The sequence below is a fragment of the Cydia splendana genome, chromosome 26, assembly GCF_910591565.1.
Source record: "Cydia splendana chromosome 26, ilCydSple1.2, whole genome shotgun sequence".
Taxonomy (NCBI): Eukaryota; Metazoa; Arthropoda; class Insecta; order Lepidoptera; family Tortricidae; genus Cydia; species Cydia splendana.
Genome location: NC_085985.1, coordinates 4,631,476 through 4,648,018, shown reverse-complemented (window position 1 = coordinate 4,648,018; position 16,543 = coordinate 4,631,476). Strand labels below are relative to the sequence as shown.

The following is a 16,543-nucleotide window of genomic DNA, read 5'->3' as shown; positions in this document are numbered from 1 at the left end:
GAAATAAATAATTAACATTAGCACGAATGTTAATTCATTATTTTGCCAACAGATGGCGCTAGTAGTAATACAAAGTGTTATTACTTTATTGTATTTTTTTAGGTTTATAAAATGATATTTTTATGTTTGATAACACATCTAGACATAAATTTAAATTACTATGTTAAATCTCAAACCCAACAGTGCAGTAGTTTTTCCGTAAAGTGTACCACAAGAATGCATAGTTTGTCGAATAGTGATAGGGCTCGCTTCGCTCGCCCTAATTAACTCAAAGAGACCCAAAGAGCATTTTATCACATACAAATGTGTTTATGTGTGAAGATCACTTCAATGTAATAATATTTTACTGTAAATAAATAATATTGTAGTTCAAACAGTGGTTGTAATGTACCGAAATAAGATCGAACACCGTGAGATTGTGCACCCGTTAGTCTATAATCTAGTAGGATAGGCTAGTATGTAATTTTCCTACCGTCAGTTTATATTCTGTAGGATTTCATGTCTTTTTGTAATGTTATGTTAGATAAGATAATATATTTAGGGGTGGCCTCGCACAGAAAGGCCTCGGCCTCGCTTTTTGACACATGGCTATTGGTTCAAGACCAAGCTCAGTTCTCCTGAAGCTTGGTCTTTGGGCTGTCCACAAGACATTTTCCTGATACAGCCTATCCATTAAACTAGGGGGGGCCTCGCAAAGATCTGCCGTGAGCCTCGCAAAGGCTAAGGCCGCCTCTCTTCAAATACTAAGTTTGCATTCCAGATGGAAAAAGATACAATTAACTACATGAAGTACAAAAAGGGCTACAGTCAGAAGATACTTTTGGCAGATGAGGCAGTGCCTACTAAATTTCATTACCAGGAAGATAGTATAATTAGTGACATTAGTACTTCTCTCCAAGAATATGAGAATTGAGTGAAAAAGGAAGAAGATATGAGCAGGCTTCCTATGTCAGTGGGTATGTAAACCTAAATTCTTGTCTTCCTTATATCCTTCCTATCCTCATGGCTGAGGGAAGTGACGAATGTGCACACCAGTGCTCTCTAAGCCGCTCTGTTTTGGCCCCAGTGCATTCTAGCCTGCAATGTGGCGTTTGTCTCTGACGTTGTTCTGTCCGCCCAACGCGTGGCCATACGTCCAGCCCTACGCTTCCTTGCCATGCGGCCAGTAATGGCAAATGCCAGGCAAACCTAAATTATAAAACCCAAAAAATTATTTTGTAATGGCCGCTATATATTTTTTACTAGCTTCTGCCTTGAATATAATATGATACAATGTAGTAAGATCAGATGGGGTAAGAGAAATATAGTTTATTTTGCTTGGGGCAAGAGAAACCGTATGAGCAAAGTTCTTCTACATAAGTATTTTTAAGTTAATTTTATTAATATTTTGTATTTTAATTTAATTTTGTCTTTAATATCTTTGAGTATCTCTGTTTATTTTCCGTACAAGTGTTTATCTTATACCCTATAGTTTCTCTTACCCCACCTAACCTTAATTGTATTCTATAACTATATTGTATCAGTGATTTCAGTGTCAGACTCGCTGGAGAATGCAGGTTGTGTGCGGGTGAAGACTGAGCCTTTGTGGGACCTCTCAACCTCTTGTGACCCTGAGACAGACGGGCCGATTGAGCGGGTGAAGTTAGAGCGAGATAGTAATGGTGACAAAGCCTCATGGGACCTCACAGTCTGTGAGCCTCAGACAGCCGGGCCGATTGAGAGTGAAGTGAAGATAGAGGGATGTGATGATGGTGACAAAGCTTCATGGGACCGCACAGCCGGGCCGATTGAGCGTGTGATGAAGATAGAGGGTTGTGATGATGGTGGCAAAGCTTCATGGGACCGCACAGCCGGGCCGATTGAGAGAGAAGTGAAGATAGAGGGATGTGACTTAGACATTGATATATAAATATTTATGATTATTAATATACATCTCGAAACTCGAAGAGACAGCACAGGATCGACAACAGTGGAGAACCCTTCTGAGAGCTCTATGTCCCTGATGAGGGATAACAGGATACCATCATCATCATCATTGATATACATAATAAAACTGCTACACGTACACTAACCCCCACAAAAGAGGGATATTATAAATTAGACTGCTTTTTGTGTGTGTCCGTTTTGAAGTAGGTTTTTTTACTATTAGGAGTATTAGTACAAATTAAATTATTTTCAGAAAATATTTTAACCCTTTACCAGGCTGACAGTTCAAAAATGACAATCAAATGTCAGTCTTGCTGATCGAAAATAGAACACATGTTTGAAGTGTCGTATGTGGGAAATATATAGCCCTTAGCCTGGTAAAGGGTTAATTTGTTTTTATTTCAAGTAGAAACACTACTAAGTATATAAATTATAAATTGAAATAAATGTCATATACTAAGAAAAAGTGACCAAGTGAGTGGATTTTTTCTTAGTATATGACATTTATTTCAGTTTAGGTTTTCTTAATTGAAACCATCAGGTTTCCTAGCGCTGGTTCTTAGTCATGTTTTACCAAAATCAGTATCCATTTCATTGCGTTTGACGCTTTTATAATTTAATTAAACCATGTTGTCCTTAGGGGGTGGTATATTGCCAAGCCGGACATGTTCGGTCAGACTGGAGCGGATGCAAGTTGACATGGAGCACCACACATCCAGCATTGGTCAGAACACATACATGTTCCAGCAGTATTTGAGTTATGAAGACTATTGCACAGAAGAAGAGAGTACTACTAGTAATAAATTTGACAGTAAATTGCAACGAAGGATTCACTTAACGTTACGCAGAAAACAGCCAATAGCTCCAATGAAATATTCATTTTATTTGGTTTTTAGCAGGGATGTTACGGAGCTCCGGTTCCGTTTCCGTTAAGGCGGAACTACCGTTTCTGTTCCGGTTCCGTTATGTTTGAAACGGAAGTTATAACGGATGTCATACCAGTCAGTCGCTCATCGCCTCGCTTGCCACGTGCTACGCTAATTTGTTGTTTGTTTGTATACTTACTTTGTTTTATTCGTGTTATTAAAATTAAAATCGTATGTGTTCTGTTGTGTACTGACTACTGACTGTGTGTAGTGTGTGTGGTGAATGTGAATGTAATGTGTAAAAAAACGCACAATGAAGCCGAAATCAAGTTCGATTTGGAACTATTTTGATGAAGTTAGTGGGGACACGGCTATAAAGTGTAAACTTTGTCCGAAGGTTTATTCTAGAAAGGGGAAAACGACTACATCGTTAAAAAGTCAGGCTCCGATTCTGGTTCCGATTCCGTTTTCGGTTCCGTTAAACTAAATTGAAAACATCTGTTTCCGTTTTCGGTTCCGATAAAACCACATCCGTTACATCCCTGGTTTTTAGTATTTGCTGTTAGCGGAACAGAAATACATCATCTATGAAAATTTAAACTGTCTACTTATCACGGTTCTTGAGTTACAGCCTGGTGACACCCTTTGGGTACGGAACCCTAAAAACACGGCGTATTAATTTGTACACTAAAATTTCAGGACAAACTGACCATCCAGGAACCAAATCTTCAAGGAACTCATTCATCAGTAAACGCTTGTCGCAAAACCATACAAATGCAAGCTCTGTAATTATGCTTTTAGTAATAAGATTAATTTAAGAAAACATGAAAGGAAACATACTGTTGATAAGCCTTTGAAATGAGCCGATTGTACTTACACTACTGCTTATAAGCGTTGTTTAAAATATCATCAAACCATAATACATAGCGGGGAAAACCCTTACAAATGTAACTACTGTAGCTAGTAATAGTAATAGCCTTTATTTCATGCGTTTTTGTTATTTTTACACTTTCATTGTTGTTACATTTATTAATTAAATTTTATTTGTTTTTCAATTTATTTTGTTCATTTGCATGCCGCGTGTGCGGAAAAGGCCTCCCCCAGTGTCTCCCATTCCTTCCTATTCTGTGCTGTTCTCCACCAATATCTGTCGAAATTTCTTAGCTCATCTCTCCATCTTGTATTCGGTTTTTTTCTGTTTTCTCGGTGTGTCTATTAGTAACCATTCTGTGACATGTTTGGTCCACCGGTTATCTGTAGTACGACATATATGGCCAGGCCAGCTACGCTACTCATAACAAAAGGAATTTAACGACACATGAAAAGATACATGATAGTAATAAACTTTACAAATGTGCCTACTGCAGTCACACTAGTACTCAAAGAAGTAATTTGAAACAGCACGAAAGGATACACACCGGAGAAAAACCATACAAATGTAAGCACTGCAGCTATGCGAGTACGCATAGCCATCATTTAAAAATCCATGAACGGATTCATACAGGTGAAAGACCTTTTAAATGTGCCTGCTGTAGTTTTGCTAGTGCCGCTAGATGTGATTTAAAACGTCACGTAAAGACACATAACGAAAGAAATTTAAGAACACATGAAAAGATACATGATAGTAATAAACTTTACAAATGTGACTACTACAGTCACACTAGTACTAAAAGAAGTTATTTGAAACAGTACGAAAGGATACACACCGGAGAAAAACCATACAAATGTAAGCACTGCAGCTTTGCGAGTTCGCATAGCCATAATTGTAAAAACCATGAACGGATTCATACAGGTGAAAGACCTTTTAAATGTGCCTGCTGTAGTTATGCTAGTGCCAGTAGATGTGCTATAAAACGTCACGTAAAGACATACAAAAGATGATACTTCAAGAAACACATCCTGTATAAATATAGAGCGTGGAAGTGTTTATATAAACGTCAAACGTCCACGCTTTGTCCTATCAAATTCGCCGTAGAGTTAGGGGCTATTCATAAATTGCGTCATTTCAAATTAGGGGGGGGGGGGGGGGTCTGGACATCGGATGACGGTAGCATGAAGTAGGAGGAAATGGGGTCATTCGGTGCATGATTTTTGGATGATTAGAGGGGGGGGGGGGTCAAAAATCGCCAAAAATCGATGACGTAATTTATGGACAGCCCCTTAGCTTGGTCTAACTCTACCGTTTAAAACATTCACTGCTAGACAAAAAACATGTAATACCATAGACTATAGAGAAATACTATACTTAGTAAAAATAGAGTGCTCACTCTATACATCAATTTTGGTACCAAAAAGACTATTACATAATTTGTAATGTATTGTATTGCTTTGACATCGTTTAATAAATATTACCTCAGTGTTGACATAAAAAAAAAGAAAAAAATGGAACTTGTAGTTTAAGAATTATTGTACGTCAAAGTTCCTTAATTTCGACACTGACACACTTACCGATCATCATAATTCTAAGATACTTCTAGCATATCCACAAGCTTCAAATTTTAAACATAGGTAGTTTTCAGCGTATCAAGCCATAGAAAACCTAAAAATATTGCAATATCAGTCACGTTTTAAAGATTTAAGAACTGCATAAGTAAACAAATCCGCCATGTAAACAAATCCGCAATAGCTGAGCACTTGCTGACAACAGGAACGAATCACTGGATTGAGCTACATAAACCCAAAGTCCTCTCCAACGAGCGACACTATTATCCGCGGATCGTGAGAGAGGCGATTGAAATTAAAAAACACCCTAAAAATTTCAATCGTGAGGACGGGTACAAATTATCGTCTACTTGGGGACCAGTGATTCAAATGTTGAAACCAGCGGATATATCTTCGGACCAGTGTACGGATACTGTGAGTGTTGCGTGTCGTGCCGTGGACAATAAACATTAAACTTTAACGGGTAGCTGCAATTTCTTTGTCTACCCCGAACATTTTTATAAACTAATTTCGGGTAGTTTAGTGGTGTTTTATTAATATCTCCGTTGACATTTGTTGGGACGTCAGTCTTTCCGTGACCACAGCTGGTGCAACTCAGCTGAAACGTCGGAATTAAAGGTAAAAACAATGAAATTATATCGCGGTAGACCCGTTTGTGTAATTAAATATGTGTACAAAACGCGAGAGTTTAAAGTGTTAAACTGCATAAGTAAGTTTGTTGTCCCATATACATATATGCCATTACAAAGTTACTGTTGCAGTTCCTACAAATAGTAGGTCAAGTAAAGGTCTGTGATGTACTGATGTACGACGTGAGAATTAAGATACGTATAGTTATTATATGTGTATAGTATGAGTATGGTATGGCTATGAGGGGTGTGTAATGATCGATATAAAAATAATTAATATATTTTCTGTAGATATAACAACATTTATTATAATTTCAGAAAATATAATAACTCATTTTGTATAATATATATTTGGTATATTATTAAAATGTTTAATATCATTTTATATAATTATCTTTTGATATAACACTCATTTATTATAACGATCATGTGATATAATGCTCATTTATTATACAAGTATTATTATATAAGCATTATTCGGTATAATATAGGTATTTTTATGACGACATGTGTAAATGTTTAACGCCTGATACTTTTTTTTTTACAGCAAACACGTACATACTAACAAGTATCGTGAGGCTTCCAATATAAATCTACAAAAACATCCAATGTTTAATTAAAAAAAAATATACAGGTTGTCCCTAGCCATTGGACAAAGCCGAAATGTACATATGCATTAGGATATTTAGAACCAGTATACAAAGTATCATAACAATCGGTGTAGCGGTTACGAAGAAATTAACAAATTACGATTTTCTGACTTTGGAGCAACCTGTATGTGTAGTAGCTCCTGAGGTAATAAATAATATGAAACCTTCGACCGTTTTGATTACCTTTTTTTTTTTTTTCTGGCTTACTCCCTGCAATTTTGCACAGGGTGGATTTGCCAATGTCGGTGTTGATCTTTTTTATTTATGACATTAATAAGATTCTGACTTTTGACAAATGTCATCGTTGCCGCACATTTTCAAACAAATTGTCAAAAGCACTGCCAATGATTAATACAGTATGTTTCTTTTTGTTGTCGATTATTGGAAATAACTTTTGTTTGAAAATTTATTTTTTTATCTTTTGTTTTAATTAAAAAAATATTACCGTTAGAGCATTTCTGAGAAGTAACCCTACGTGGGATTTCAGGGTTTGTCCAATGGCTAAGGTCACCCTGTATATATATATATATATCAATTTTTTCTTTGCAAATTGGGTTATCTTTACCTAATCTAAACTTTTTTTCCTTTCATTTTATATAGGGGTCACAATTCCAACCTAACCTAACCTAGTATTCTGGTAGTGGTTTGTTTGTGTAATGGACGCAATTCTAACCTAACCTAACCTACTTTTCTGGTAGCGGTTCGTTTTGTGTAGGGGTCGCAGTTCTTAACCTAACCTAACCTAGTATTCTGGTAGCGGTTGGTTTTGTGTAGGGGTCGCAGTTCTTAACCTTACCTACCTAGTTATAAATAGCAGTTCGTTATACGTAGAAAGAGTATCGTTTTTTGTAGTGTGTAATAGTAAATGTGGAATTATATATCTAATACATTATATAAACAAAGGTTATTACAATTCTACTTTAGATGAAATAACTTTATATCATAAATTCGGTATAGGAAATATGCATTATACTTCAAGAATGTTATGCTAAATGTTATTAGATCAATTAATCATTATATAAAATGATAATATATATCATATGAAAATATATTAAGTGTTGTTATATCATTTAATAACTATACTAAATAAGCGTTATTGCAACTGATCTTCTTCTTCGTATTCTTCATTACTGAAGGTCGTGCCTGTCTTGAAATGCCTTCACCGAGGCCTCGACGAGCTGCTTCCATTTCACCCTGTCTTCGGCTTGTCTAAGGGCAGTAGTGACAGTAAGTCCTGTAATGTTCCTTACTTGATCGGACCAACGGGTGGGTGACCGTCCTCTCGGCCTCTTGCCATCCACTTTTCCACAAACAACCAGTTTCTCCAGGTTATCTGGCTGCCTTCGAGCAATATGTCCAAAATAGCCCAGGACTCGTTGGTAACAGATTGTGGATAGTCTGGATTTGATCCTGAGTTGGTTGAGAATGGATTTGTTGGTTCGTTTTGCTGTCCACGGTATGCGCAACATTCTCCTCCAACACCACATCTCAAATGCCTCAATTCTATTATATTGCAACTGATACTATAATAAAAATGTTTATAGCCATCGATACGCACCCGGCTATGAGTATGGTAAGGATTAGTGATGTACCGACTATTGATTTAGCCGACTAGCCGACTAATCGGCGCTCGGATGGCCGATTAGTCGGCCGACTAGTCGGCTAGTCAATCAGATCATTACTTTGGTCTAAGTTCGGTTCAAATGCACTAAAAAACAACCGTTTTACCCCTTTCGTCGCGCTATTTATCATATAGTAACGCTAAAAAATAAATAGAAAAATCCTAAGGTTATGTTTCATACGGCGACCGGACAATCGGACATAAAAAAGCGACCACAAGGTCAATAATTTCGAACAAAAGAAACCTTTTTACTAAACCAAGTTTTCGTAAGCACCGTAAATAAAAATTTGGGTAAAATAGTGAAGGCTTATGAAAATATGTGCTGTTTATTTCTTTTTGCCCTGTTTTTCTTTCACTTATAAAGTGCCGACTAATCGGCCATTTTTGCCGACTAGTCGCCGACTAATCGCCGACTACAAATGAGGCCGGATAGTCGGCTTTCCCGACTAGTCGGCGACTAGTCGGTACATCCCTAGTAAGGATATGAATATGGCATCGGTATGAGTGCGGGTATGCTGTGGGAGTTGTGGGATGGGTACTTGGGTATGAGTACAAGTATAGTTTAGTGTGACCATGAGTATTATATATAGGAATGAGTACGAGTATAATGTGGGATGGGTATGAGTATGAGCTTTGAGAAAAGTGGTAGCTGACGTATAAGAAGTAGTACATGAAAAGATGGACTACCTACAAAAAGAGATGAGATCCCATCAAAAACATTTCATGTAAAAAGATGCAAGTCTCGCAACGCAATTTTTCTACTACAAAAAAGTTTTGAGATGTAATGTGAAACCAAGTCGGTTATTTTAGTCAGTGCTGTGGTGTTAAAACCGTATCAATAAGATTATCTTTAATTTTTAATACATATAATGACTTGGCCATCGCACGGCTGCATAATTACATACGAATCATCTTCAAGTAGGATATCATCGTAGTAGGATAATATTATCGGAAAATATTTAATGTGTTTAAAGTGTAGTATACTACACCGTTACAGAAAACCGTGTAGCCAACATGATTTTTAGCTTATATTTTTTTTTTATGTTTGTAATGTGTGATTTGAATAAATAATTTATTAAAAAGGTCACGATTTCGTACCATCTGTCATCCCAATACATTTTTAGGGTTCCGTACCCAAAGAGTAAAAACGGGACCCTATTACTAGGACTCCGCTGTCCGACGTCACATTTAATACTTTTAAAATTATATTTAATGTTACGTACTCTGCAACATTAAATATTTTGTGTTCAGCGTTGAATAAAAACCGGGCAAGTGCGAGTCGGACTCGCGCACGAAGGGTTCCGTACCATAATGAAAAAAAAACGGGAAAAAATGCAAAAAAAAAACGGTCACCCATCCAAGTACTGACCACGCCCGACGTTGCTTAACTTTGGTCAGCTTTGGTCAAAAATCACGTTTGTTGTATGGGAGCCCCATTTAAATCTTTATTTTATTCTGTTTTTAGTATTTGTTGTTATAGCGGCAACAGAAATACATCATCTGTGAAAATTTCAACTGTCTAGCTATCACGGTTCGTGAGATACAGCCTGGTGACAGACAGACGGACGGACGGACGGACAGCGAAGTCTTAGTAATAGGGTCCCGTTTTACCTTTTGGGTACGGAACCCTAAAAAGTATAGAAAATGGAGATAAGTTCTGCAAGTCAGGACTTTTTTATAGAAAATTTCCTCCTCTTTAATATAATAATATTCTATATAGATAGATTTCTTAAATATTAATACTTTATCGGGTATTCCGTTTATTTCTATTAACTCTTGATTTTTTTGTGTACTAAACAAGATCGCTTACCTTGTTTCTAATGCTAAAAAAATCGGGCAAGTGCGAGTCGGACTCGCGCACGAAGGGTTCCGTACCATATAAAAAAAAGCAAAAAAAAAGCAAAAAAAAAACGGTCACCCATCCAAGTACTGACCACTCCCGACGTTGCTTAACTTTGGTCAAAAATCACGTTTGTTGTATGGGAGCCCCATTTAAATCTTTATTTTATTCTGTTTTTAGTATTTGTTGTTATAGCGGCAACAGAAATACATCATCTGTGAAAATTTCAACTGTCTAGCTATCACGGTTCGTGAGATACAGCCTGGTGACAGACGGACGGACGGACAGCGAAGTCTTAGTAATAGGGTCCCGTTTTACCCTTTGGGTACGGAACCCTAAAAAACGAACTTTATTGAATAGATATTGTTGAGCGGGAAACAACCTCAAACTTTAAAAACTTATCAAACAAGCCACGTGACGCAACTCAATTCGTTCATTCGATCGAAGCAACATGTTGCCGTCCGTTTCCATTCACTCTCTCATTCGGCCAGTGGCCACCGCGGCGTGATGGCGTGTCTCAGTTTATTACGGACTAGCGGTTTATTTTTATTGTTATTCTTAATAACAAACGCCTACGCGGTGTTCCAACCATGGATATTCGCAGTGAGTGTGAACAAAAGCAGTTGTGCCGAACAAAAATGTGTTTTAAATTTGAATTTGGAAGTTTCGAACGTGGATTCGTGGTCGTTAACCCGAGAGCCGGCGGTTCGCGGAGCGCTGTGCAATCCTACAATCACCAAGGATGTTTTAGATACTGAATTAATTGTTCAGAAGAATGATAGAATGTTTTTCTGTGCCAAAGTCGGCGAGCAGTGGCTTCACCAAGGAGTTGATTTATATTTGGACGGTGACGTCATAGGAATCAGGTATGTTGGTTACGCCCCGCGGTTTTGCTTCGCTGGTTCTCAATCATAGCGTGAACTAAAATTTATAACCCTTTCGAGTTAGGTAATAAGTTTGTTTTTGTTGTGGGTAGACAGACAAAACAAGTTAAAATAGTAATCAAACTTAGTTGACGAAATATAGTTTGCACCGTTTCGACATACGAATCAATTAGGTATAACACTTTTATCATTTGCAACCTCTCATGCCTGATAACGGTATACGCTCAAAAGTTGATAATTTGTACAGTATCAACGGTGGTGTATGAAATATTGACATTCAATATTTGTTGACTTTGATAAGCTGTAGATTTATACTTGGTCAAGCAGATCTTGTCAGTAGAAAAAGGCGGCAAATTTGAAAAATGTAGGTGCGAAGGGATATCGTCTCATAGAAAATTTGAATTTCGCCCCTTTTTCTACTGACAAGATTCGCTTGACCATCTATACCTAAATATTTTTTATTACTGGGCTATAACCGCGAAAATCGTAGTTCGTAAATTTCGAGCAACTATGCCTGTTACTCTAATTACACGTTAATTGGAGTATAACAGAAATATGCCCGAAATGTGAACTTCGGTGTTCGCGGTTGGCATAGATAGGCACACTCTGTTCTGAAAGAAATATGTAATGCTAAATACAAAAACAAAAGCGTTCGAAATCATTCGAATTTTGAATTCATAGTAGAAATTACTTTGTATGTAGAATATTGTTTGTTCAGTTGACTTATGCTAATTTATTTTTTGCGTCGCAACCCCGTTATTCTAACACCGACCTTCGTACATGAGTCATAAGAGTTAATTTCATTATACACGCCTCGTTCTACGGTCGCCGTATTGAAAGCGGTTTTTTGTGATGTTATGTAATGTCTATGGTCTGGTGATTCCCTTATTTTTTTTTAACTTCCCAGAAGGTATTGTGGTCTCTGTCCCTTTTGCTTATTGGAGTGATAGAGATTTCACAGTTAACTGTGACTAGTATTACCTAATAGGTATAATAAAATGTGATAAATTAATTTAAAAAACTCGGCGCCGGCGGGCCTTATGTTTGTTCGCCATTGCCACCGATGTGTTGTAAATACTGTATGGGTATAGCTTGTATACTTCGATAACTCGAATAATAGTAACCTATAACAATTAGTGACCGACCAAAACCGGTTTTTTGCCGAAACCGAAGGTTTGGTTTTGCTATTGTTTCTGCCAAAACCGAACCTTCGGTCTAATCATGATTTTTATTTCGAAACCGTTACCGAATCTTCGGTCGGACACTACCGAAAATACAATCTTGTAAGTTTCGGCGCAGTGGAAAGTTCTTTGACCGAAACCGAAATACTTATAAATAAACAAAACCTGGGTCAGCCATTAATTACAATGTACCTGTAGGTAGGTACCTTTTATGCTTATGTACAAAACCTTTTATTTACTCGTGCATTTATAGCAAATATAAAACAAATAGTTTTAATACAGACAAATATTTGAGTTGAAAATAAACATTAATTAAATATGCGTTATCTTCTCAAGTTCTTTATTAAGTATACATTTACCTGTACACATATTATGTTACACACGTGTACATGCCTACATAGTAATATCAAGTAATATTCATTAATTCCCTGTTTTCCTTAAAGGCATGTATACACTTTGTTTACTACATTAATTATTTAATACAAGTTTTTACATTTGCGGCTCTTCCAGTATAAATGGCAAATGGCAACACAGCGTTGTGCAATTATTGCAATATTGGTCCGCGCACGCGCCGCCCACGTGTCCGTTCCGTTGGCAGATAACCAGACGCCGCACAGACGATGTTTACTTTTAGACTTTTATGCGTCCACGTTATATTTTAGATTCCGAATCATGCTTTACTTTATTACTTGTAATATATGTAATTGACCGAGCGTTAGCGAAGGTCTCCGTTTCACCTTGGGCTTTACTTTCGTATGTCTGGATGCTCGATGCAGGCGGCTTAGCACGGTCGCGTTTTTATCCCTTGTCACCATGCCTGTCACGTTCTAACAAGTATGTAATTGCGAAAGGGACGCGCATAGTGATAGTCGATAAAAATGGAACCGTGCTGAGCCCGCAGGTCGCAATCTACACCGATTCTCGTGAAATTTTGTGAGCGGCGTGTTGCCTCCCTCCACTTACGTACAAATTTACAAGTGCGACAGAGAGGCAACACGTCGAACGTTGTTCGCGGTAGGCCCTCTGGTTCATGGTATAATAATATACTCCGCCTGGTACTCCATTCCGAGATTCGCGTATGACCTAACTGACACCCGCCTACGTCATCATGCTGTTTACAGGTTCTCAAACTTTGAAATGTGGGAGAATTTTAACCAACGGTGAAAATTATTTTAACGGCATTAATTTTAAGTTATTCATGTAGAAACATAGTAAAATAAAACAAATCTAATGTATTAAATTAAACTTTATTTATCTATACAAGACAAACATTTAAAAAACTAATTCACAGTTACACATTAATTACCAAGCTTACGACGTGAAAAGTTTGGAAAACACTGCGACTGCTGACACTGAGCGAGAAGGAAATAACAATTAACACGCGTTCGACAAGGATGACGGTCAGGGCATGAAGTTATCTAGATCCGAATTGTCAAATGTGCACAGCGCTATCCTGTGTTGCCAGTAGTATAAACAGAATTACCCGAAAGTCTGAAATTTCTTTCGTGAATCGGAAGATATTGCTAACGAGTAATTAAAAATGACGTGTTATTGTAAAATTTAAGCTAAAATACATATAAATGAAAATTATAAAATTATAAAGAAATATTTTAACTTATTAACCATAGGTATAATGTACCCATGTAACATGTTATGTTGAAATAAAGTGGCAATGTTATTGTGACGTAGGCCCGTGTCACTCTGGGAATGGAAGACCATGTTTTATTAGACCATGCTCTGGTTCTATGATTAAATAGATTTTTTTGTCGATTCAGCTCTTGGGTCAAACTCAAAACTGTGTTCGCGTCTTTCGTAGATAGATAGAATACTCTTTATTGGCACACCTCAGTAAAAGATACAGCTTAAAGAAAACCAATCGATTAAAGATAGAGGCAGACAACAGGCGGTCTTATCGCTAGAGAGCGAGCTTCCAGACAACCTTGGGGTAGCGGAAACAAAGCATTTAATCAAAAAAGAGTAGATGTTACAAAAACGTAATTAAGTTAAGCCTACTTTCATACACACAATTAAAGTAAATACACATACACATAACCGACATACCCAAAAGTTAAGGGTTATAAAGGTTAATTTTCTCTTTTAACCCTTAGCCACATGAAAAGGTACCCCTTTTATTGGGATAAGTATGATAAAAGCATCACCTACATGCCCATAAGCTGTTAACTATTGGCCATAGGAGAGAAAACTTGTGTGTTCGTCTGGACTGTTCCTGTGGGTTCTTTTTAATATTTAAACGTAGAAACTTTCACATTTATATTTACTTAATATTTGATGACGATACCACAGAATAAATAGTACTACCGTACGGAAGGACACCTCCTACAAAACCGAAGTTTGACAGCGATTCAGAGACGAATCATGCTGCCCCTTATTGGCTGGCAATTTAGGGTTGTCAAAAATGTCAAAATTCAAGTGATTATCTTATCTGTGGTCGTGCACGCAAAAGGACGTCAAGTGGTGCCGATCCTAATAATTGCTCGGAGCAATGGTGAGCCGAACGGAGCCGAGTTTGCCCGAAAGGAGGAGTGTCTCCCCACCGACGATACGACTTTCTGTGAAAATTTGATTAATCTGAGATTAAAATATTCTTTAAAAACTTTGAAGAAGAATGTGTAACGACTCTAACGCATTCGAAACATGTCGCGTTAATTAATTATGACTTCAAAGTTCAAATACGCGAGGTAATATAAACCGTTATACCTAATTAGACATTTATTGTTAGTATGACGCATGATGATTTCTGTTTAATTGCTTTATTCTGGCAAACGACAAGCTACTAAGCCCCGTTATCAATGTTGCAATTCATTGAGAAACCCTAATTTCGCCCTAACTTCGCCCTTGTCAAATATTAAAATACTTAATAATAATTTTGGACACGGCGCGAATAGTACGTCGATTCCTCACTCTGCGGCCCTGACCACCGGCATTTTGGACACGGCGCGAATAGTACGTCGATTCCTCACTCTGCGGCCCTGACCACCGGCAGCTTGGGCCCTGCCCCGCTGCCGGCGGCACCTTAGGTTAGGTTTTTTATAATGTGTTTAAGTATATATATTTTTTGTAATGTTTTGTGTTTATTGTACTTTTATACTCACGTTGTAAAAACCCTAACCTAAGACCCAAATTAAATAAAGAAAATAATTTCACCAAAAAACAGATGTCATTCACAATAATTAGAGCTGCGTAGGTAAATATGATATACCTAAATAAATATTAGGGGACATCTTACACAGATCATCCTAGCCCCAAACTAAGCAAAGCTTGTACTATGGGTGCTAGGCGATGATATACATACTTATATAGATAAACACATACTTATATATATAGAAAACACCCATGACTCAGAAACAAATATTTGTGTTCATCACACAAATCAGTGCCCTTACCGGTATTCGAACCCAGGACCAACCAGGTTTCACAGGTCGTCTAAGTAGGTAAAGTTTGTGCCATAATAAGTACCTAGGTACTAAAGTAATTATTTAATCAGTAATTAGGTAAGATAAGAGGTATAAAATTCCATTAATATAATCTATCTATAGCCTTTTATTTCCGATCCTCGGCTTCAAAAGTTTTTAAAATGATATTATCGTTTTTTTTTGTAAACTACAAAATGTCCCGCAGTTCGGTGTGCCTCTTGGCATAGGCCTCCTCCAACCTTCTCCACTGTACTCTGTCTTCTGCAACTCTGGACCAGTAGGGCCCCAAGGTTAAACGGATTTCATCTACCCATTTTGTATTTGGATGTCTTTGTTTTCTGCTTCCGTCTCTTGGGTACCATAGGGTAACTTGTTTGCTCCATTTTTCTAATTTGCATCTCAGCATGTGTCCTGTCCACCCCCACTTTAGATGGTCTATCCGACTCAGTATGTCCATAACCTTGGTGTTTCTTCTTATCGCTGAGTTTGAGTTTTTGTCCTTTAGCTTGACTCCTAAGATACTTCTCTCGATGGCCCTTTGACATTTTGCCAATTAATTAATATAATACTTAATCAGATTTATTTCCGTCCGTAGTAGGTAATTACTAAAACTAGTTAAAATCTGTGCGATATCGTACTAATTGCTGATACCTAAATAGATAGATATTTTTATATCATTAGCGATTGTTACCGAGAGATTAACATTTAGGTAGTTTTGAAATTATCACTCCGTACTCACGCGACGAATGAAGTATAATTATACCTAATCAATTACGATTTAGACATATTTAACTAGGTACTTAACTATAAGGAGAACAAAACAAAATACTAATTGCACACCTCAATAGAAAAAAAAAATACCGAAAATATAGCAATACAATCAGAGGTAAACAACTGGAGGTTTTATCACTACAAAGCGATACTGGTGCTAAACGAAAGTAGGGAACACCAGAGGGCCTACCGCGAATCACGTTCGACGTGTTGCCTCTCTGTCGCACTTGTAAATTCGTACGTAAGTGTGACAGGATGGCAACACTGGTGCTAAACGAAAGTAGTAAACACTCAAACGT

At 37.3% G+C, this 16,543-nt stretch overlaps 2 protein-coding genes across 2 annotated transcripts in view; both read left to right on the top strand.

Annotated features, from left to right (window-relative positions):
* The window catches only part of LOC134803056 (zinc finger protein 567-like), a 269,979-nt gene that overhangs the window by 11,411 nt on the left and 242,025 nt on the right, over positions 1–16,543 (top strand). The window lies entirely within an intron of this gene.
* Positions 10,456–16,543, top strand: part of LOC134803243 (unextended protein-like) — a 54,782-nt gene continuing 48,694 nt past the window's right edge. Inside the window, exon 1 of the mRNA XM_063775939.1 lies at positions 10,456–10,840. Coding sequence (XP_063632009.1) covers positions 10,482–10,840 — 359 coding nt within the window. The 5' untranslated portion in view covers positions 10,456–10,481. The remainder of the gene's footprint in view (positions 10,841–16,543) is intronic.